Below are 24,768 nucleotides of genomic sequence, written 5' to 3' on the forward strand. Positions count from 1 at the left end.
GCGGGCCATATTCGGCCCGCTGTCTGTTACCTTGTGGCCCGCGGAGCCGAGCACATTTTTTTTAAAGTAAAAAAAGTTAATACTAAAATTACCACATATTTACCTACTATTAAGGCTCCAACTAAGTTTTAATAGGAAAAATTATAGTATCCGATTTTGACTTTCATTCCTCTGAGTATACATAAAGTTTGGTAGTGCGGCCCGGGGTGAAATTCTATTTCCGAATTTCGGCCCAGATGTCGAAAAGGTTGGCCACCCTTGCCCTAGTGGCAATGCACGGCACGTCGCTTAATAGCTGTTGTGCATGCAAACTGCCGAATCCAAATTAAATAATATTAGTATAAAGACGTAGCTATAAGGAAAACAGTATAATACAAGACTTCTTCAAGGGAAGAAACGTATGAAACTGTTGGTAGTCATGCTAAGTCATAAAAGAGCCAGCGACAACCAGACCTTCGTAATTTTATAAAATCTGAAATTTTTTATATATGGCATGTCCCCTGAAAAAAAAAAGTTTATTTCAGAACCTATAAAAAATTCTTAAATTATAAGGAAATAATTAATTTAAATATCTGCCACCCTCTGGCGCACCAGATAGTACATGCACGTGTACATTGACCCAGTGCTTCAGAAAGAGCTGTAAGTACAACCACTAATTATAATAACAATAATATTTGCTCCCGCACCGGTTTTGGTGACGGCGGCCGGTTTCAATGAAACCAGTAGGCCAGTTAAGCAGGAGTAATTTTATAGTGCCCAAGTGTGACCACAGGCCCGGCCTGTGCCCTGTGGCACAGTGCACAGATGTAGATCATGATAGATACCGCATATGTATGTACTATCAGAGAAGTTGATTCCTATGCAAATCGGGGACCTAAGTAGTTTGGTTGCGTTACGTCAAACCCAGCTGACAGATCACAGTTAACATTGAATTGACATATTCGACCAAATAACGTTGGTCTGTCAATTGCATAGGAATCAACTTCCTCGATGGTACATCGCGTGCCATATCGCGCTTTCAAACAACGAGCAATGCTCGTCTTTCGAAAGTCTGTTCTTTAGTCTGCTATCGGAATCGGACGTCAATCGGAAATTTAAAAATGCCTAAATGCCTAAATGTGCCGGATTGAGCTGTAGAAATTCAAATAAAAGTGTTAGTCTAGATAATGGGCACTTTTCTTATCATCGGTACGTCACAGGAGCTATAAAAAATATCTTGATCTATGTCTGTGCGCATGACCGACTTTTTACATGCTCATCCGACGCATGGAACATCTTACTTGTCAGACAATCAGGTGATCAGCCTGTGTCTAACCAAACTTGGAAATAACACGTTTCCAACGCGGTCCAAGTCAAGAGCCACGCTGTAAACCTGGACCACGGAGGCGTTATAAAACTATTAAGCTTAAACTGTACCACACTATACCAAACCCCGATCTGGAAAAATCTCTTTTTAAAAGCGAAAAGTGATATTCTTTGCCTATAAGACTGCGATAATCCCATTTAAACATTAAATTGTAATTTGTAGAGTACCTAAGAAGTAGAGAAAGACCTTAAATACCATTACCACGTAGCGTAGGTAGTAGGTACTATCAGAGAAGTTCATTTCTAGGCAGGGACCTACGTAATTTAGTCGCGTTACGTGAAATCCAGTAGACACTAGACAGATCACAATAATAAACATTGAATTGACGTGATCCGACCAAATGACGTTGGTCTGTCTACTGCCTAGGAATCAATTTCCTCGATGGTACGTTTTAGTTAGGTCATCCATACAGAGAATGACGCGCATTACATAAAACAGATCGAGACTTTACACTCAATTGACAATGCAAATATTTAGTACTCACGAAGTTGGCAAACATGATGGACCATGAGTGACCTCAGCCCTAAGGACAAAGCACAAAGTAATCGTATTTGTTTGCCCCCATTAATAATATTTTATGTCAATACATAACACAAGTATTTAAAACAGCCAAGGTTTACAGAATGGGAACAAAGGATTCTGAATGGCCATCCTTAAAAAGATGTGCACGACGCGCTCTTGCGTTTTTCTAAGGAATCTATTGATTTTCTGCCATAGATAGCGCTTCCTAAAATCGAATAGGTAGAACTTAATATTAGACACATGACAAACCTCTACGTTGGTCTCACAGGTTGGTCTATTGATAATTTACGGATGATCAATTATTATTATTATATTTAATTTGTCCTTGATTTTAAATGTGTAGAAAAGCATATTCGTCTTTGATCGACTTTATAGTGCATATAATATCATTTTATTTATTTACTTTGATACATTTAGAACGAACCATTGCAAAGGACACGGACTACTTTTAACGTCTACATAGTTGGTTTTGAATTACAGACCACAGTTAACACTTTTTCTTGGCATTGTATTTTTCCTTATTCGTCATTTATGATGAGCACGCTAGTCGCTACGCAAATAGATGCAGTAATTGAAAACGTGTGTAAGCATAATATTGACAAATGAATGCACCGTGCAACGTGCTAACAGATTCGCGTAACACCTACATGTTACACAAGCATTATACAATCGTTTATTAAATAAGGCAAAAATTATCTGCTCTCTAAATCATTAATGGGTCTGTATAGTAAATCGGACTTTAAACTGGACTAGACAATATAGAGCAGGGATTCTAGACTGCGCAGAACTTTAGGCTTTGGTAGCATAGGTGGGGTTCTACAAAATATAATTGATAGGGAACTTGATAAAGAAAGTTGAGACCACTAGGTAACCCGGATAGTAATTATTATTGCGACAAAATTTACCATTTCTGCGGGGATTAACTTATTCATATCACAGTTGCAACAACCTGCTGCACTGCTGTTCATAAGATGGATATTGGATAGGTACCCATGTTATCACTACGATTGCAAAGCTGTTACAGCAAGGACAATGACGTTAATCGTAGGCAATCATAGACAAAATATGTTATTAAGGTCTACCAGAATCTGATGGCTGACGGCAGATTTTCAAAAAATATCCTTGATAATTGGAAAAATTCTTATATTTGCATGTTTCACACACAGAATAAGCCGCTATAAGAAAAAAAAGGATCAAAATGTATTATTCCAAATACCCCGGTATTGCTGGAGTCAATTTATTTTCTCACTTTTTGCCATCAGATAAAGAAAGTTGAGACCACTTTGGTCTACATTCTGGTAGACCTATACGTCCCTCTACCGACTGTATTGGTAAATCGAGGTGAGGCATAGACCAATTTCCACCCCAGCCTTCGTAATCGCCTGTATTATGTAATTTATTTTTATTTATTTATTGCAGGCACCTTGGTCCTTAATACCTTACAGACTAACATACATATAATATTTTAAATACTTAAACTAACATTAAACACTGAACGCGTATTGTCTGCCACGTGAGGCGCGACGTGTTCGGAAGCCGTCCTCAGAACCTCCTGTAGACGACTCCAATTATTGGCCAGAACTCGTGCTTCTCGAAGGTCGGTAGATGATGCGTCAGGACTCTCACCACAAAGGAGCTAAAATTCACTTTGTGGCGGGACTTCAAGCGCTCGACTTTTAAGATGAAGTGAGTCTTAAGAGGATACACTAGGGGCTGGAGAAATTAAAAAAAAAGCACGTGAAATATCTATAGCTGTCTCCCTTACCTCAAGCCTATACCGCAGAACGCGATAGAGACAACTGCAGAAAATCCAGAAAATCAACGATTCGTTGTCCCCTGATTCCTTCTCCAAAACTTAACGGATTTAAGTAATTTTTTCATTAAAGATTAAAAAAAGGCTTGAGCTGTGTTCCATGTTTTGCTTTTTTTTGTATAATCTAGCCAAATCTGTTTTCTAGACGTTTGAACACAGCGGAAAATCTGGCCATTTTTTTGGGTTTTTGAACGTTCATATCTTATTTAATAATTAAATTATGAAAAAAAGAAAACATAGGGACATCGTATTAGTGGCCGTAGATATTCAGGAAAAAAATTATAACTCTACTAGCATTATCCAGGGAGGAAACAGGGGACAACGTTTGTATGGAAAAAAGGGCGGTGTGGACTCCTCTTAAGACGAAGTGAGTCTTAAGCTCCTGATGTAGTCTACGACAGGCTCGACCGTTTGTGCATCAAACCATCATGGGTCTTTAAGTTTTACTTAAAGAGCAGAAGAAATAGAAAATTCTCGACTGTTTTGAATATTTACCGTTAGAGAATAAATAGTTGAATGTTTAGACATCACGTCATACTTAGATGGACTCGCAATAAACTTTTCCGTTGAATTACGAACTAAACTAATGTTTGTATTAAACTCTTGTGTCGTCAATAGTCCTGTAGAGTTAACATAGTCCTGTAGAGTAAATGTTTGTTAATACACACTGGAAGGTTCTAGAAAAAAACTTTTTGATTCGAATACGCTGTATCTTTTTTGTCTATACCTATTCTCTGGTTATGGTATACCTAGTCTTCGTTTAGTAGAAAGATGAGTCCGTACATGATCAGCCTGATCTTGTACGGACAGCATGTAAAAAAACATACAAACCCTAAAGTAATAATACTTTAGGGTTTGTAATATGTCTCTTATATAGAGTTCATTTTAAAAGTAGCAGCGCTGAAAGAGACACTTTTTTGTGATTTGTACGGGAAAGTGCCCCAGCGTCATAAATTTCCACATCAGGGTGTGTCACGTTGTACGGGCGATTGTTTTTTATTTAAATTTCTTTACGTAATAGGAATCAAAAGTTGCCTTGGACTTATATGATTATGTATATGTTATAAAAGTTATATACTTAAGTATATCTTTTATTTTTGGCTCGCTCAAGTGTCTTGAAATATCAAAAAAATGAATTTTTGTCGTATTTTTTTACGTCGGTTAAAGTGATAAATATTAATTTTTATCAGTTATAAATATTTGTTTATACATTAAAGAAATTAAAAAAAATAATTTTAATCCATTAAATTATAGAAAAGTAGTTTAAACATAAGGCAAAATTACAGCCGGCTGCGTTCAACAAATCCAATTTAGTCGATTTCCGCCAAATATAAAATAATAGCTTCCGAAACTACCTTCGGAGATTCTGATGAATAAGTTGCATGCCCCAGATAAATTAAACCTAGTTTTTGTACCATTGTTATATGCTCTTCTACTCGTATGCGACGGAATATCTTTTCATAACTCTATAGTAATTTAGTTCGCCCTCTCGTTTCTATCTTAGGTTTTGAAGTGATTTTAATCGTTTTATCAAATTAAACGTAGCGAATTACTAATTCCTATCTATTATTTAGCTCATAAATTATAATTGAACCACTCAGATAACTGAAAAATACGGCTTAGTCGAAACTGTAGGAGTCGAATGAGGTCAAATAAAAACAGGGCGCGGGTATGTAAGTATAAAATATAATAATAATAGCTCCCACACCGGTTTCGGTGACGGTGGCCGGTTTCATTGAAACCAGGCCAGCTACGCAGGAGTAATTTTATAGTGCCCAAGTATGTGCGCAGTACACAAGAGCACTCTCTATTCCTTTACTCTCATAACCCAGTGGGACGGACGACTGACACGACTGGCGAGAGATCAGGCGCAGGACCGACTATTTACATGCCCATCCGACGCATGAATCATCTTACTTGTCAGACAATCAGGTGATCAGCCTGCATTGTCCTAACCAAACTTGGAAATAACATGTTTCCAACGCGGGAATCGAACCCACGACCTCCGAGTCAAGAGCCGCGCTCTATACCACTAGACCACGGAGGCGTACAAGTACCTGATTTCAGAACGCGTCGTGGCCGTTTTCATTAGGGCCACAACACGAATTCGCGTCGTGGCGTTTTTAAAATGCTCAGAACGCGTCATGGTTTTACTCGATTACCACAACGCGTTGTGGTCGAATAGCACGTCAGCCACGACACGAATTTCGCTTTGTGGTATTTCAGTGATACCAGAATGCGTCGTGGCCGTTTTCACTAGGGCCACGACGCGAATTTCGCGTCGTGGCCGTTTCACTATTACCACAACGCGTCGTGAGTCATTTTTTCGCTCACTGAGCGTTTTCGGTCTTTGAGCATAACATAAACATAAGATAAGAAAATTGCGATCCTCGTTCTAGAATCTAGACTCTAGAGTCTAGACTCTAGAGCATCTTCGTCTCGGGGGCCCTTTATAATGTATTGTGCAGAAACCTTAGATTCTGCTTCGACAATAGCAGCCTTGTTTAAATATTTTGGTACAAAAATGTTTCAAAAACGCGTAGTTTTAGTCGAAAATTAACAAATATTTACAAGCAGTTTGACCATGCGGATATTTATCCAAAATGTTTACTTACATCTTCACAAGTTCACGTATTTTAGTATAGTACGTGTCTAGGTTATGACGCGCCTCTTATCCAATCTTTTATTATGGTAGTTAATTTCATACATGGAAGAAAATATAAGTACTTACAAGAAAAACTTGAGAGGTGTCAAGGGACACCCGGATGGAACGAAGTAGCTTTCGATGAGAGAGAAACACGCGCACGCCGCACGGCTTACAACAATAGCAAAAAGTGTCGTCACAAGTCTTTAATTTTTTCCGTCTAGACTCTAGCCCCCTTTAGCAACGCGCGATAAGAAACTTCGTTCCAAAACTTTGTTTCATAACTTTTCCCGACGAATGCTTACGGCTATCTGCTTACTTTTATCGTATTCAAATCGTTTCAGTATTTTCGTAGTTTCCAAACAAAACAATCTTTCATCTCATAACATAATGCATTATGGATTACAGTTATCTGATTATCACGTTATTAACTTGTTTGTGCGAAGTAAACGGCACTGGCTTTGGGGCAATAACAAGTCCGATATTTGTGTATTTAAACTACAGGTTTAAATTTAACGAACAAACAGTCATGACCACTGTAGAGGCCTTGAAAGAAAGTTAGGCATATGGAAGACAATATACCACAATTTAATCATTTTTCTAATAAATAAAACTTGACAGAAGTGTATTTCCTTTTAAACCAGACAAAGAAGACGTTTTATAAATAATTATCTGTTGTATAAATATTTTTATTATCTAGTAAAGAGGAAAACATACTATCAGGGGAGCTATGTAGTTTGGTCGCGTTACGTTAAGAGTTTTCAAGCGCGCGCTTTGCTAACGCGCGTTTCGAGAACCCCGGTTTCTATTGAAGCGTACACATGCAAGCGCGTCAGTAACGCGCGAAATCGCCCAATGTGTACCAGCTCTAACCCCAGTCACACATCACAATCAACATTGAATTGACATGACCAAATGACGTTGGTCTGTCAACTGCCTAGGAATCAATTTCCTCGATGGTACATTATCATCTAATGACGTACGTAATAACTACTCGTTTACGCAATTCGAGGCGCGAAACTTCATCATATCTAGATAATAATATGATATTAATTAAGTTATCATATCTCTAAATTAAATTATGCAATAAAATCGTACCTTAATCCCACGTCGTAAAATTGAACTCAAACTAACTACATGATAATATTTCTGAAGCACAACACAACAGCCTTTTGGCGCTCTCACTATGCTCCCAGTCAGGGATGTTGCGAATATTCGCATCCGCATCCGCAATAAATGAATGCGGATTTTCATACGGATGCGAATGTCATACGAGTTGCGACAAGAAAAAAAAAATATCCACAGCCGAATATAATATAACCTCCTCGTTTTTTGGAAGTCGGTTAAAAAAAGCGGTGGAGCCATGTGAATGGCGCGTGCCGTTTGCGCGTAACAATGACCATTGGGAGCGAAAAAGCTGGCCACGCACACGGCACAATAGAGGGTTCCGTAGTACCGCCAGTTTTTGATAAGTTTTGCATGGTCAATGAATGTACTTTTATAACGTGTTTAACACTACTATATACTATCATCTCAGTTCCGTTCAAATAAATTTTAACGAAAGGGTCCTTTGTAAGTCCCAGTCCATACACTAAAGGCTAAAGCAGGGATTCTACAAGTGTGCTCAAAGGAGCCCTGGGGCTCCGCAAAGTACTGAACCACTACAAGGCAGTGGCTCAGCGAGCGATACATAAATTGTTTTTAAAATGTGTTTTTAAAAAAAGATAACGTTTTAAAAGACAAAACATTCTTTTTTGGGGGGGGTCGACGTCAATAAAATTCTGTGATACCCACAGAGTGGGTATCGCAGAATTCGCAGACACAAAAGATTTTCAATTGTTATGCGGCAGCCGGCTGCCGCTTGGGGATTGAAGGGTTAAAAGGGTCCCGCCAAGTTTCAGAGCCGCTGCTCTAAAGTGTACACTTCTTGTGCATTGTGTTTTATGAATGGGTGATTGCACATTGCAACGTCACGAGGCGATGCCACACATTTTTGGATGAGCCATTCTAAGCTGAACCTAATTTTCTAAACACTAAGATACACATAAAAAATTGTCAGAGTTGCCGCCCGCGGTTTTAGACCACTTCTTCCAATAATAATTTGAATTATTCATTATAAAATGCATTGCATCGCCTTATCACGCTACAATTCGCAGTGACCCATTAATAAAACTTAATTTTCTTGCACTTTTTCCACAAGGTACTCCATAATTTTAACTTTAAAACCGGTTTTAATAAAACTTATCATCAGACAATGTCGATATCTTAATTATACGATAGTAAAAGTGTCAGAAGATTGTGTTTCGTCAGTGTGTACGCTCGCTACAGCATGGAAATTGTACAATATCTGCTGCTAATCAATTTTTTTTTATGAAATAAGGGGGCAAACGAGCAAACGGGTCACCTGATGGAAAGCAACTTCCGTCGTGGTATTTCTCCGGTCGAGCCGGCCCATTCGTGCCGAAGCATGGCTCTCCCACGTTAAAGCACGGCGGGCACATGCGCCGTCAGTGCCCGCCGGGCACCAGCGGCACGGTCTTTTTGCCCGTCGTGTGCGTTGGTAATATAGGATTCCCTTGGTGCTATCGTTCGCGGCGAAATTGACCACCCCGCATCGCGCCATTGTCTGCAAAGCGCCTAAATCGATATATTTAATTCCGTCAAGCCGGCTCGATGCGAGCCTTCAAACTGGCTCGATGCGAGCCTTCGAGCTGTGAGTTTTGCGGTCTACACAGTAATTATAACTCGATTCGGAGTAAAACTATCGAGCGAAATCGTATGTGAGTGCTTAGCATTACACTCTGTAGAGATGTCACTGCATCGTAGCAGGAAATTTTTTATCGTAGGCGAGCTACGATTGCGTCTACGCGCGTAGCACTGTGCTACGCGCGTAGCACTTTATATAGGTCGTCCCCTTATTACGGGTAGGTCCCTTTCCCTTACGACCGCCCGCTCTCAGACATATTTATTTTATTTAGTCGTTCTTTTATTCCGTACCCAAAGGGTAAAAACGGGACCCTATTACTGAGACTTCGATGTCTGTCCGTCTGTCTGTCTGTCTCCAGGCTGTAACTCAAGAACGGTAATAGCTAGAGAGTTGAAATTTCCACAGATTGTGTATATTTGTTGCCGCTATAACAACAAATGATAAAAATAAAATAAAATAATTATTTAATTATTTCCCATACAGTAAACATGATTTTTTGGCTTTTTTTGCTCGTAATCCATAATGGCAACAGGTAGGCACTTGAAATATTCACAAAATCCTTAATTATATTTGTAATTTAGTATTTAATTATAAAATTAAAATGAATTAAATAATTAAGGAGGGCTCTCATACAAAATACACTATTTTCTCGCTCTAAAACGGTACGGAACCCTTCGTGCGTGAGTACGACTCGCACTCGGCCGATTTTTTATTTAAAATATAACTTTGAATTATGTACTACTGTTTGTGTTAAATTTAGTCTTTAGGGATTTGTCTTAAAGATGTAAGACTTTCAAAGCATAAACATTTTTGTGTCCAATTGAGAGTTATGCAAAATATATTTTCTTGAAATCAAGTAAATTTTTTGAATAGGAAAACCTATTAGGAATAATTATTTAAAATTTTAAATAAAATAATTATTTAATAATTAAATATTATTTAATTATTTAAGTAATATAATTATTTAATTATATTACTAGATGACGCCCGCAACTCCGTTGCGCCAAAATTCCATTACACGCGGTAACCGTACATTTTTCGGGATATAAAGTATCCTATGTCTTTTCCCGGGACTCAAAGTATCTCCATACCAAATTTCAGCCAAATCGGTTCAGCAGTTCGGGCGTGAAGAGGTAACAGACAGACAGACATACAGACAGACAGACATACAGACAGACAGACAGACATACAGTTTGGCGACCTCTGTGGCTCAGTGGTGAGCGCGTTGGTAGCTCAAGCCGGGGGTCCCGGGTTCGAGTCTCGCCGACGGAACAAAAAGTTTTCAAAGTTCCTGGGTCATGGATGTGTATTAAATATGTGTATCATATAATAAAAATCTTAAATATATGTATAGTATAAAAGTATTAAATATATTTCCGTTGTCTGGTACCTGTAACACAAGTCCTTCAGGTACTTACCACAGGGCCAGACTGACGTGGTGTGAAGCGTCCATAGATATTCTTATATTATACAGACATACTGACAGACAGACAGACACACTTTCGCATTTATAATATTAGTATGGAAGTATGGATATTTGGACAACGTAACCCTGAATTTCCTGTCACTTGTTTTCATGTAAGTAGTCTTATTGAAATCGATTTGTTGAACTACTTCACTCGTCATTATTAACTGTACCTTCGCGGTGGTAATCATTTACCATTACTTATCGCGTTTCCGTTACGAGCGGTCGCTTTCGTATAAAATATAATTATTTCCATATACAATAATTGGAATTATCATTATTTACATATAAATAATTATTAGCTTTATGCAATGTTCATAATTCTACTCCTCGTGATATTCTCTTGCGTATACTATATGCACTTCCGTCATTTGAGGAAACCGCTGTATGAGCTATCGAGGAATTTGCCGGATATAGGATGTCTTCCTGTGCTTGGACACACCCATTGGTTCATAGGCGGACCAGAAAGTGAGTAATTAGATTTACAACAGAAATAATCTATCTTCTATCTATATATATAAAACTCAAAGGTGACTGACTGATTGACATAGTGATCTATCAACGCACAGCTCAAACCACTGGACGGATCGGGCTGAAATTTGGCATGCAGGTAGATGTTTCAAATAGGGGATGAAAGTTTGTATATAATAATACTTCTTAACGCGAGCGGAGCCGCGGGAAAAAGCTCGTTTTAACACAAAACACCGACTTCAAACAGTATTTATTTATCATGGGACCCCGAGGAAAGTATTCCCTTTCCTACAAAAGTAGATAGTAGAGACTGACAAAATGAACCGACTTTAGAATGCAAATTCAACGCTTTGATTATAAAATAACTATCAAAATCGGTTCACAAACGGCGAAGTTATCCCGCAAACAAACATAAAAAGATATCTATACTAATATTGTAAATGCGAAAGTGTGTCTGTCTGTCTGTCTGTTACCTCTTCACGCCTAAACCGCTAAACCGATTTTGCTAAAATTGGGCATGGAAATACCTTGAGTCCCGGGAAAGGACATAGGATACTTTTTATCCCGGAAAAGGTACGGTTTCCGTGCGATAAACTAATTTTGGCGCAACGGAGTTGCAGGCAACATCCATACTAATATTATAAATGCGAAAGTGTGTCTGTCTGTCTGTCTGTTACCTCTTCACGCTTAAACCGCTGAACCGATTTTGCTGAAATTCGGCATGGAGATACTTTGAGTCCCGAAAAAGGACATAGGATAGTTTTTATCTCGGAAAAATGTACAGTTCCCGCGCGATAAACGAATTTTGGTGCAACGGAGTTGCGGGCATCATCTAGTCTAGTAATATAATATATACCGTCGAATTCAGAAACCTTTTTAAGTTTCGGTCGTCGGTTAAAAATTCTTTATTGTGAAAAATAATGTTACTTTGCAGCAAATATATCTGGCCCCCAATAATTGGCTAAGGGGAAAATTGATACTGGAAAAATATTATTTTTAGATGTGGAAAAACGTAAAATAATCTCTTACCCTTGTATAATTTATCTTTAAATAAGGGTTCCTTATTGATTACGGAACTCTAAAAAGAGTGGTAAAGAAAAACTTATTGAAAGGAATTAAAAATATATATTTATCTATTTGGGAAGTTGAACCCGTATGAAGGCACGACATCAATTTGCCAATTAGTATACTATGCTAAGTATGCTACAATTTAATTCAAAACAGGCCTATTCTTAAAATAAAAGTGTTTCTTTTAGTTTCTAGAGATAAGTAGGTAATAGGTATTATATGACTGGACACTGATCCCAAGACCTAATGTCGTAGGGCTAGGGTGCCGCCTGCTAATCAATCAAGGTTAAAATCTCAACTACTTATAATTAAACTTAAATACATTTTACATTTTATATATGTGGTAAATGATGTGGATATCACAATTACTTATATGTATAGAGTAAGACTGTGTGTAAACGTATCTTATATTGTGATATTGTTTTTTTACCCTAATAAACAATAAAAAAAAAAAAAAAAAAAAAAATATCGATTTGTGCATCGAAAACCCTCTACATACTAAACACGGAAATTATACCATGGGATTTCTACGAACTTAAAGTTAATTAATTAAAAACATTGATAAAATATTAAAAAAATAAAAGTATAGAAAATTGCATAAAATTTTTCCAAGTCAGCCCCAAATAAAAAAAACCCTAGATTACCGCCTCTTCCTCCATTAAAAACCTCCTCCAAAAACCTCCTTCTTATTGGAAATTAGTTAAAAATGAAGGCATTCGATGTAAGTGTAATTTGCATTAAATGCACTTAAGTGCATTTTTTATCTAAGACCTTTAACTGAATGATAATAATTGATAAGCACTCCATTAAGAAGTTTAATTATTTATACATCCATTACTGATGAATAATATAAATGCGAAAGTGTGTCTGTTTGTTTGTCTGTTACCTCTTCACGCCCAAACGGCTAAACCTAGATAAAAACATTTAAGTAAACTTTGGAAGCCTAAAAAAGCCTCTCTACGAGTATAAAATTGTCATTTTGCAGTTTGATCCATATAATATAATATACTCAGGACTTTTTTATTTCGTAAATAAATTAAACCCATATCTCCATTTGCTCCGGGGTCTAAAAAATAAAAAAGGAATATGTATACAGATTAGGGCCGGATTTATATTTTTTATGAGTATAGAATTATAGATAGGCCACTTTAATTTTGCCGCCCCTATGTATGAACTCTGTCGCCATCTTAGGACGCTGCCGCTCCCCCCTAGGACGCCATAGGATGCTGCCGCCCATAGGCCATGGCCTATACTGCCTATACATAAATCCAGAGTTGACACAGGTATATCTGATAATGACCTCGCCACGGGTTTTGACCCTTGACTAGTGATGATCTAATCCAGTTATACCCAACCTGCGGCCCGCCAAGCCTCGCCGCAACTTTAACAATGGTTCGCGTAATAAACAAATAGCATGCCATGTGGATTAAGTTGGGTTTACAATAATCTAAAATATCAAACTGTTTCTCATACATCATGTTTGAAATCTTTGTATTTTAGTTTATATACGATATAAAGTAAAATAAACAAAAAATACGTGTGGCACTCGCGGACTGCCGCTGTAAAGCTAAATATAGCATTTTTTATTAACTTATGCAATTATAATTCGCATACGTCAATCGCACGCACCTAAACACCGTTCCGAAGTTTGACAACGCCGCGCCGCACCGACCGGTCGGATTTGGGGGTGTTAGGTTTTTTCGTTACAAAATCTTGATTCGGTCGCTGCGCTTAAGCCCACGATAAAAGCTATGCAATAACTTAAAAAAAAGATGTTATTAATTTAATTAGTTAATAATTTCTAGACTAAATAGTGATTGTGGCTCGTATCAAAAAAGGTTGAGTACCACTGATTTAATCATAAAATGTACGTCTAGGTTAGAATGGTAGGGGAGTGTTCATATTTACTTTAATTTTTGCTTGCGCACAGAACAGCAAACATAACTAACTAAATAATAAGTTCCTTCTGTGTAGATCTTTTAGACACGACTTATAAATAAGTTTGAACAAGATGTTTTAATACGTTAAGATAAATTAATATCCTTCAACATCCATACTATTAATATTATAAATGTGAAAGTGTGTCTATGTGTTACCTCTTCAAGCTTAAACCACTGGACCGATTTTGCTGAAATTTGGTATGGAGATATGTTGAGTCCCGAGAAAGGACATAGGATACTTTTTATTCCGGAAAAATGTACGGTTCCCGAGCAATAAACAAGTTTTGGCGCAACGGAGTTGCGGGCGTCATCTAGTTGTTACTAAACTTACGTATAAACATTAACAAAATATTATACAGTATAAATAAGGCGCCGTTCTAATATAAAATATATTATGTATGGACATACAGACGTACAAAAACCGTAATTTTCCCAGTACTATAAAAAAGTGGCGTGCAAAAAAATTAAGGTGAATTATTGTTAGGAATACATTATCGATAAAATTCTGTTACAATAAGCAATTCGCCAATACAAAGTTATTTCTATAGCTGATTGTAATAAACAATAAACAGTATATCGTAAAACATAAATGACTTTGTACGAATGAATAGGTTACATAATATACTATGATGGCTTATAGTTAGTCTAGTATTTAACATAAATTGAATCCCAATTCTCGTTGAGTCACACTTTGCCTAGAGGCCTATTAAATATTGATTGACTTAGGTATGACATTACAAACGTCTATGATAGTCCGTGATCGTCGTCGGTTTGACTTGCTATATAGGCAGCTGATAGCTCAGAATCAAGGTCACAATCATGATTATCTCAACAGCATCGAAACTAAATTATTTATTAAACATTTAAAACGTTGAATTGATCTTTCTTTTCAGAGATTCTGAGCAACATACAGCAACTGGCTCAAATGGTTGAGAAAAACGGTGGAGTCAGCAAGGTTTGGATTGGCCCGTCACTTTATGTTGGTAAGGACGTAGATTGCTTAAAAACATTAAAGCAAAAAATCGGCCAAGTGCGAGTCGCGAGTCCGACTCGTTTTTATTGTGTTTTTCTATGGGATATTAGATATTAATATTAATATTATTTTGTTTTTGTATTTGTTGTTATAGCGGCAACAGATATACCTACACAATCTGTGAAAATTTCAGAAGTCTAGCTATAGCGGTTCTTGAGATACAGCCTGGCAACAACAGAAAGACAGACAGACATACGAACAGACGGACAGACAACGAAGTCTCATGAATAGGGTCCCGTTTTCACCCTTTGGGTACGGAACTCTAAAAAAGTAGACTTAGTTCCAACTTCCAACACTACTAACTACTTCTCTATCTATTCCCAACGATATCAAATCTATTCCCTAGTTTTCAAATACAGAAGTAAAAACTAGTAAAAATAATAATTGATTTTGGTCTTACGTCACTATAAGTAAACCTAGCTAAAGATTTCTATTTTAAAATGTTGTTATTGATAAAAGTGTTTTTCAACAGTTACGTTGGATCCCAACGATGTTCAGAAGATCCTGGAAAACTGTTTACAAAAGGACGCGTCATACAAATTTTTGCAGACTTGGCTGGGCAATGGACTTTTCGTAGCGCCAGGTATATTCAGTATATTTATAATAAATTTATTATTAGTAAAAAATATAATGTTTATTATTATTTTCATTAATTGTCTGTCTGTTAGTCCGTTACCACTTACCACTTCGTGCCCAACCATTGACACGATTTGGATGTTTGGCGGATATTTCTATTAAGGAAAAATCCTACAGCATTTTTATCTTGACGACCTCTGTGGATCAGTTGGTGGGCTGTTGGTAGCTCAAGCCGGGGGTCGCGGGTTCGAATCCCGCCGACGGAACAAAAAGTTTTCAAAGTTGTGTGTGTGTGTGTGTTGGTCATGGATGTGTATTAAAATTTTTTTATGAAATAAGGGGGCAAACGAGCAAACGGGTCACCTGATGGAAAGCAACATCCGTCGCCCATGGACACTCGCAGCATCAGAAGAGCTGCAAGTGCGTTGCCGGCCTTTTAAGAGGGAAATGGGGTAATAGGGGAGGGAAGGGAAGGGAACAGGGGAAGGTAGGGAGGGGAAGGGAATAGGTTAGGGGATTGGGCCTCCGGTAAACTCACTCACTCGGCGAAACACAGCGCAAGCGCTGTTTTATGTATTAAATATGTGTATGTTATAATAATAAAAATCTTAAATACATGACTTATCTTTAATTATAACTAGATGACGCCCGCAACTCCACTGCGCCAATATTCTTTAATCGCTCGGGAACTGTAATTTTTTTCGGAATAAAAGTATCCTATATACTTTCCCGGTACTCTAAATTTCCCGGCTAAATTTCAGCAAAATTGGTACAGCGGTTGGTACTACTAATATATATTCTGTGACAGCGGTTCGGTTCGGGCGTGAAGAGGTAACAGACAGACAGACACACTTTAGCATTTATAATATTAAGGGCCTGTTTCACCACTTCCTGATAAGGTGCCGGATAGGCTATCCACAACTTTTTTGACAGATTCTCCATATATCTGTCAAGTTAATTGGTGGATAGCCTAGCCGGCAGTTATTAGGAAGTGGTACGAAACGGCCCTAAGTATGGATTAATTACCAAATTTTAATGCTATAAAAATTTGGCTCCGTGCGAGTTTCTTACGTTGTTTTACGTCAGATTAGTTCCCAAACTAGCAGAAAGCATCGGTGGCATGCCACATCTGCAACTGTTTGTTTCTTGTTCCTGACGACCTCTGTGGCTCAGTTGGTGGGCTGTTGGTAGCTCAAGCCGGGGGTCGCGGGTTCGAATCCCGCCGACGCGTGACGGAACAAAAAGTTTTCAAAGTTCCTGGGTCATGGATGTGTATTATATTATAAGTAATAAAAATATTAAATAAATGTATATGTAGTATAAAAGTTTTTTATTTCCGTTGTCTGGTACCCGTAACACAAGTCCTTCAGGTACATTACCACGGGGCCAGACTGACGTGGTGTGAAGCGTCCAAAGATATTAATATATTATTATATTATATTGTTACCAAGTACTAAGACATTTTTTCTTTCAGTGGACTTATGGAAGGCTCACCGTAGACTGCTGCTTCCGGTGTTCAACAACAAGATAGTGGAAGACTACATCTACGTGTTCGGAGCACAGGCTGATGTGCTGGTGAAGAGGCTGGGCGAGAATGTGGGGAGGGCGGAGTTCGATGTGCACAAATACATCACATCCTGCATGCTGGATATTGTCTTCGGTGAGGGCTTTAACTGACTATACTGTATGAAATATTATAATAACTTAGATCAAGTATCTACGCATATTTTGAACAAATTCGAAAGTGTGAGAGGACACTTTCGAATTTGTTCAAAATATGCGTAGATGCCTATCCGATGCATGAATTTTTTTTTTCAATATAGAGACTGCAATGGGCGAGAGGATGGACGTCCAACACAACCCGGAGACGCCGTACCTGCGCGCGCGCAACGTCGTCATGTCAATCATCAGCATGCGCCTGTTCAAGGCCTGGATGCAGCCCGACGCACTCTTCAAGCTGACACCCTACTACAAACTACAGAAGGAGAGCATTGATCTCACTCATAAGTTCACGGACGAGGTAAGGAAAGACTATAGCAACTATTTAGTAATATATTGTGACTAAAACCTAAATATTGACACACTTACAATTTACAAAGTCTGAATTAGTGGTACTCAACGTTTTTTTAAGCATAAGTACACAAGCACGTTATGGTACTGGAGTCGCGGGCCGCAACCAAAGGGCTAAAAAATAAAGTTTTTCAAAATGAGCGAATTAAAAATAGAAAATAATTCAAAATGGGCGTGAATTTCAAAATGGTTTAGTTCACGCGGGCCACTGATAAAATCTGCGCGGGCGCAGGTTTGGCTGGTCTAAATTTAAAATAAAAGTCCATGCTAAATCTAACGTGTTTGATTGTAACTTGATGATGGTCGGGCTCGTTTCGCTAATCACTAATTACATTTTTTTGTTCAGGTAATTAAACGAAAGAGGAAACTTTTCGCAGCATATAAGGGCCACATTCAAGATGGTAAGTAAATATACCTATTATCTATTATGCAGGTTATCGTCAGTACATAATAATAATGATCAATTAATCAATGTTAAGAGGATACACCAGGGGCGAGAGAAATTGAAAATAGGTATTTGAAAATGTATTGTTGTCTCACCAAAGTCAAGTCTCCCACCGCAGAGCGCGATAGAGACAACACGACAAAAGTTCTAGTAAAAGAACAGAAAATCTTCGATTCGTTGTCCGCTGATTCCTTCTCCAAAACTTAACCGATTTAAGTACTTTTTTCATTAAGAGCTGTGTTCCTATGTTTTATTTTTTTTTGTATATTTTAGCCAGTTTTAGTTTTCTGGGTGTTTGAACACAGAGAAAAATCTGGCCATTTTTTTGGGTTTTTGGACGTTCTTATCTTTTTTAATAATAAAATTATAAAAAAAAGAAAACATAGGGACATGCTAATAGTGCCCATAGATATTCAAGAAAAAAATCATAACTCTACTGGCATTATTCAGGGAGGAAACAGGGGACAACGTTTGTATGGAAAAACGGCGGTGTGGACTCCTCTTAAAACTTTTTTTACATGAACATCGCGCTATCCTTTACATTCGATCGTAACAGTGCCGGAATTATATTTTTATGAGTGTAGGCCACTTTATTTCCGCCGCTCCATGTTCGAAATCTGCCGCCCCCCTAGGACACTGCCGCCCCCTTAGGTAGGACGCTGCCGCGGCCGCCCCCTATAGGACGCTTCCGCAACCTAGGATGCTGCCGCGGCGACCCCTAGTACGCTGCCGCCGCGGCTAAGGCCTATTTATAAATCCAGGGCTTCATCGTAAAATTATGTGCCCAATTGATATTTACCTGAAGGCACTTTCGTAGGTCCGCGTGACATCCTCGACCTGCTACTAGAGCGAGACAACAAGTTCACGGACGAGCAACTCCGAGAACACATCGACTCTATCACCATAGCCGGCAACGATACCACCGCTCTCGTCATCTCCTACGCTCTGATGTTGCTTGGCAGCCACCAGCAGGAACAGGAGAATGTTTATCAGGAGTAAGTGTGTTCATCTCAAATATCTTTATGGCGACAACATGGTTTGTTCTCTATAATTCTTTAGCGAAGACCCAGCAATGGTTTGTCTTCCTCCATTGTTCCTTAGCGTATGCTAAGGATATTTTATTCATTATATTGTGTCCTGTAATACCCTATTTATATGTATAGCACCTTTTGTAACTGTAAGGTAGTAACACTTTTTTGTTTAGGTAGTTATATAAGGATGTATATAACATTTACAAATTCAAATATTTTGGCCTAAATTCGAAATATGTAGTAGAATAAAACATCCTGCATCGATTGATACCAAAAAATCAATACCTTACCGACAAGTTAAGTGAAATATTTCATTTTAAAATTTCCATGTATCACACGTAAACGTGCCGGAAGTGTTAAAATTTTTGAGAAATCGTTAGAATTGAATATTAATAACTAGCTGTTGCCCGCGACTTCGTCCGCGTGGACTTCAGTTTATAGCGCGCGATGTCAACAAAATTGGTGTCAAAAGCTTTTATAAAAAAACCCTCGTACCCCTTAAATCAATACAGCTGTGCAGTGTGCACACAATAAGTATTTCATTTTTTTATATTAAACTTTATATTTTATGCCAAATTTTAAAGCTTATTTAGCTCTCCAATTACACAACTTTACCCATAAACTATTTATCATTGATAGATTTAAGGTTATGTCACTGCACAGATAAAGTACTGAGTTATTTAATACCGTAGAATAGATATAACAATCGAAAAAAATCGAAACTTAAATGTAAGATGATACCACGTCTTATAGAAAGACTTTTGAGCAAGCGTCAGCGCGATGTAGAAGACGCACGGCGCCATCTATTATGAATTGTTGGAACTAACTTAATTTGAACAAATTTACGCATTTTCACCCCCTTACAACCCTTTTTTCCAGTAAAAAAGTAGCCTATGTCCTTTCTCAGGCTTTAGACTATCTGTATACAAAATTTCATTACAATCGGTTCGGAAGTTTTGGCGTTTGGCGTGAAAGCGAGACTGACAGACAGACAGACAGACAGAGATACTTTTGGCGTTTGGCGTGAAAGCGAGACTGACAGACAGACAGACAGACAGAGATACTTTCGCATTTATAATATTAGTATAGATTATGTGCACACTGCACAGCTGTTTTTGGGTATTTTGATTAATTAAGGGCCGCGCTACACCGGAATGGCAGCGGCGAGGCGAGCACTTTCAGCGCTGCCATTCCGGTGTAGCGCGGCCCTAAGAGGGGTACCACTTACCAGGGTTTTAAAAAGTTTTTAAATTTGACACAAATTTTGTTGACACCGCGCGCTATAAACTAAAGTCCACGCTGACGAAGTCGCGGGCAACAGCTAGTTATGAATAAAAACAATATATAATAAAGTAGGTATGATTAGTTCTGTTACAATAATGAAGTAAAAAATAAAACGCCATCTGTTTTCATATATTAGAATTAAAATGTTGATTGCATTGATATATTTTCTGCATGGAATACAGGCCAACACGGTACACTCGAACTCCTTTATTTTAGAGCGCCTTCTGTTGTCAACTCTTCACTTTATATGTTATTTATTTTATGTGTGTGTTTGTAACTGTGATGTGCGCAATAAAGTATATTCATTCATTCATTCATTCATAATGCATGCATTTCTAATATATTATATTAGAAATGCAGTAGGAGTTCTATAAGATTAGATATAGATAGATTGATTATTATTATACCAAGTGATAATATTATTAAACATATTATTCTAACGTATTAAAAACTATAAACAAAAACATAATAACTAATTATAAGTATGATTAGTTCTATGTTACAATGAAGTAAAAAATAAAACGCCATCTGTTGAATCGTATTAGAACTAAAATGTTCATTGCATCGATATGTTTCTGGATTTTTTTATAATATTATACATAAAATATATTTAAGATTTTTGAAATATTATTTTAACACACATCCAAGACCCAGGAACATTGAAAACTTTTTGTTCCGCCTGCGGGACTCGAACCCAGGACCCCCGGGATGAGCGCTGGCCACGCGCAATGCGAATTAATTTTCATCGATATTTTCATGGAAATAAGATATTTTCCCAAATCAAAATGTAGCCTATGTCCTTTCTCAGACTCTAGAATAACTGTGTACAAAATTTCATTGCAATCGGTTCAGTAGTTTTGGCGTGAAAGCGAGACAGACAGACAGACAAAGATACTTTCGCATTTATAATATTAGTATGGATAATAGTGCAATCTGCTGTCTCAATCCTATCTCTCTCCGTAGGGCTGCTGGATGAGATTTCTATTAGAAATAAGCAGATCCTTTGTGTCGTTTTACTGTGTATATTGTCTTATTGTAATTGTTTCTTGTGCACAATAAATTGTTAAATAAATAAAATAAATATGCTAGGTACTGTTAATATTAAGCTGTTCCTTGAGTACATGGGGCCACAAGCGAGTATAATATTATATTGTAGTAAAAATATTGACTTACGCACGTACTATTATGTAGGCTGTGAGAAACAGCGCGGCTCAAGTCTCAACCTATCTCTACATAATATTATAAGTAAGTGCAAGTATTTAGTAGACAAATGTTGAGCCGCGTTCTCTTATAGCGTACGTTCCTACCTAGCTGACTTTAAAGGAACTAGGAAGGAGTAGGTATATTTTACGTTCCTACCTAGCTGACTTTAAAGGAACTAGGAAGGAGTAGGTATAATATGCTAATAAAATTTAAAAGTGACCATTATAAGTAGTATATACCATCGCTCTACATTTCGCAGACTCCGCAGTATATTTGGTGATTCAATGAGATCTCCTACCAAGGATGACATAAACAAGATGGAATACCTGGACCGGGTACTGAAAGAGACCATGAGGCTGTATTCTGTCGTCCCGATCATTGCCAGAAAGACACAGAAGGAACTTAAGCTCTGTAAGTTTAAGCATTTAGTTTGTAAAGACAGGGTGCAATTATAGATGCTGGCGGGAAAGATTCCGAATTATTCCCGTCGAATACTTCGGAAGTATTCCGAAATATTCCGAAACTTTGGGAATATTTCAACTGTCAAAAAAAACAAGGAAAATTGCGCTTGGAAGCTGTAAATTATTTATCTTTAGTTGCGTATCTAAGAATATGTGATGCCGGTTACTAACATTATTAGCCAAGCGGCGAGAAACGGCTTTTTTGGCTTATTATCAATTGCAATTAAACCTTGCGGTCACGCGCCGGCAAGCGACGCGTAGTGTCCATTAATTGTGGTGTTTTTAGGATAACTTTCGGAAGCTATTTCTCAACATTTTAGTACTGAGTGATTATAAAAGAAAAAATACGTGTATTTTTATTTTTAAAAAGGATTAATATAATATATTAAAATTTGGCCGGAAGGTTTAATTGCACCTTGTAAGTTATTGTAAAAAAATTAACACCCCATTTTTTTGGTTAAATGGATTCTCCTAATACCTAAGCTGAGTCCTAAAAAAATTGACCGGTAGGTTTAATTGCACGCTGTATACTTACATAATTTGTAATTCAGTAGACAGTTATATAGCGAGTTATGTCTATTGTGGTTATAGATACTTAACCAAAATTTGTTTCAAATAAAAATATTAATTACAGTCTGAACTGTTTGGTCCAAATGGAAATGGAACCAATGTTTTAAAATATTTTTCAGTTCCTAATTTCGAAAATTTTCAAATCTAAATTCGACAGAGCTTAAAAAAACAAGACACTCGCTGATTCTAAAATCAGCGAGTGTCTTGTTTTTTTAAGCCTGCACATTGTGCACCTTACCGCCGTACTCAGAGACATTATGTTATGATTAAACTTCAATTAAATGAAGAGTTTGACAGATATTGTATGGGGCTTATGTCAAAATTTTGAATTAATTACATTTAAGTAGATAATTAATGTTCCACTCTGAGTGCGGCAGTTAGACACTGAAATTAAAGCTCTGCGTTCAAAGAATAGATCAGGGCCCCCGTAAGGGCTAAATATGGCACCTGTGTGCAAAAAAGGATTTTGGCGCCCCATAAGGCAATAGGCATTTTGAATCTTAGGAAACCTATCCTTAATAAGTTTTTAAAAGAGAAACATAAAATATGTTAAACAAAAATAAAGTATATTGTATCATACTCAACTTTTATCTAAAAATTTTTTGTGCCATTGGTTTTGGCGCGGTGATTAGGCGCCCCTAAAGGGTACCGCCCGTGTGCATTGCACACATTGCACATATGGTAGCGTTAGGTTAGGTTGTTCGATTTTCAGATCTATTCAGGGCCCCCTGAATAGATCTGAAAATCGAACAACCGATCGAGTGTCGAACCTAATTTAATCTTTATTGCAGCTACTTGTACGGTGCCCGCCGGCGTTGGTTGCGCTGTGACGCCGTTTGTGATGCACAGATCTAAGAAGCTCTGGGGTCCAGACGCTGACGAGTTTATACCAGACCGGTTTTTACCAGAAAACAGCGCAACGAGACACCCCTGCACATTCATACCGTTCAGCCATGGCACTAGAAATTGCATAGGTAAGAAATAACATTGGACGAGGTGTGAAATAGGGTACTAAGGTTGGGTTGCACCAACTAACTTTAACTATAACTTTAACTACAATGCAAAATGTCAAATCTTTAATTAAAAAAAAATATATACGCCATCAAGACGCCATATTTAACCATAACCATTAACCATAGAGCTCGACAAGGTTTTAAATGCACTTGGCGAAAAAAGGAACTACCGCTGTCATCATACAAAAACGCCATTTTGACAGTTCTCCTTTACCAGCAGCGCCCCTGCCGACGTTCATTTATAACCTTGTTGGACCAGTTGTCATCTCTCAATTTCTCCGGTCAAAGTTAAAGTTAAATTAAGCATTAACTATAACCATAACTTTAACTTTAACCACACCTCTGGTGCAACCCAACCTTAAAGTTGTAGAGTAAAGAAGTGAGCACACTGAGACGGGCCGTGCCGGGGCTCAGCGAGCCGGGGCTCTTCGCAAAAATCCGCCTCCATAAAATTTGTATGGAAGCAGATGCGCGTATCGCACACTGTGTCGGGGCGCAGCGGATTTCCGCTTCCATACAAATTGTATGGAGGCGGATTTTTGCGATGAGCCCCGGCACGCTGAGCCCCGGCACGGCCCGTCTCAGTGTGCTCACTCCTTAAGAGCCAGCGACAGCCAGTCGACCTTCGTCATTTTATAAAAGTTTACCTGTTTAAGATCCCTATAAAGGTAAGAACGACTAGCAAGTATGGAGTTTTGGTCGCGGTTACTTTAGGAGGTATCCAGTTCTGAAGGTCTACCTGACCTTTGATAAAGCAAATCTCTCTCAAATTTTATGTTACTTTCTTCGGGGATACCTGTCCCCTCATCTTCCTCTGCTGGACATTTTTAGCAGCTAGTACTTCTAACATAAGATCTTGTTTTTCAGGTCGTCATTTTGGGATGCTAGCAATGAAGAGCATACTATCTGTTGTGCTGAGAAGTTATAAGATCCACGCGAAGCCCTGTAAGAGTTTGAAGATTGAGATTTTGCTCTTCCCCGTGGCTGGACATTTAATGACCATAGAGAAACGATGATTTATCTAAAAATAATTGAATTAATTTAATATTTATGATTATCTTTAAATAAATTCCTAAATTCGTAAGT

General features: G+C 37.9%; 1 protein-coding gene across 1 annotated transcript; it reads left to right on the plus strand.

The window, feature by feature from the left end:
• Positions 1-10,737: 10,737 nt before the first annotated feature.
• LOC121735564 (cytochrome P450 4c3-like) lies at positions 10,738-24,763 on the plus strand. The gene is made up of 10 exons (XM_042126414.1): positions 10,738-10,985; positions 14,890-14,979; positions 15,502-15,612; positions 17,080-17,265; positions 17,429-17,625; positions 18,022-18,076; positions 18,938-19,115; positions 21,898-22,049; positions 23,461-23,643; positions 24,550-24,763. Exons 1-10 carry the CDS (start codon positions 10,829-10,831, stop codon positions 24,696-24,698), a joined length of 1,458 nt encoding a protein of 485 aa, XP_041982348.1. The 5' UTR covers positions 10,738-10,828; the 3' UTR covers positions 24,699-24,763.
• The last annotated feature ends 5 nt before the right edge of the window (positions 24,764-24,768 follow it).

The sequence above is a fragment of the Aricia agestis genome, chromosome 17 (genome assembly GCF_905147365.1).
Source record: "Aricia agestis chromosome 17, ilAriAges1.1, whole genome shotgun sequence".
Classification (NCBI taxonomy): domain Eukaryota; kingdom Metazoa; phylum Arthropoda; class Insecta; order Lepidoptera; family Lycaenidae; genus Aricia; species Aricia agestis.

Bases quoted from the DNA above. Each gene is read 5' to 3' on its own strand.
- LOC121735564 (XM_042126414.1), top strand. From the start codon at position 10,829: ATGTTCATAATTCTACTCCTCGTGATATTCTCTTGCGTATACTATATG. The intron at 14,980-15,501 runs GTAAGGACGTAG...GTTTTTCAACAG, and splicing joins TGGCCCGTCACTTTATGTTG to TTACGTTGGATCCCAACGAT. The intron at 23,644-24,549 runs GTAAGAAATAAC...CTTGTTTTTCAG, and splicing joins TGGCACTAGAAATTGCATAG to GTCGTCATTTTGGGATGCTA.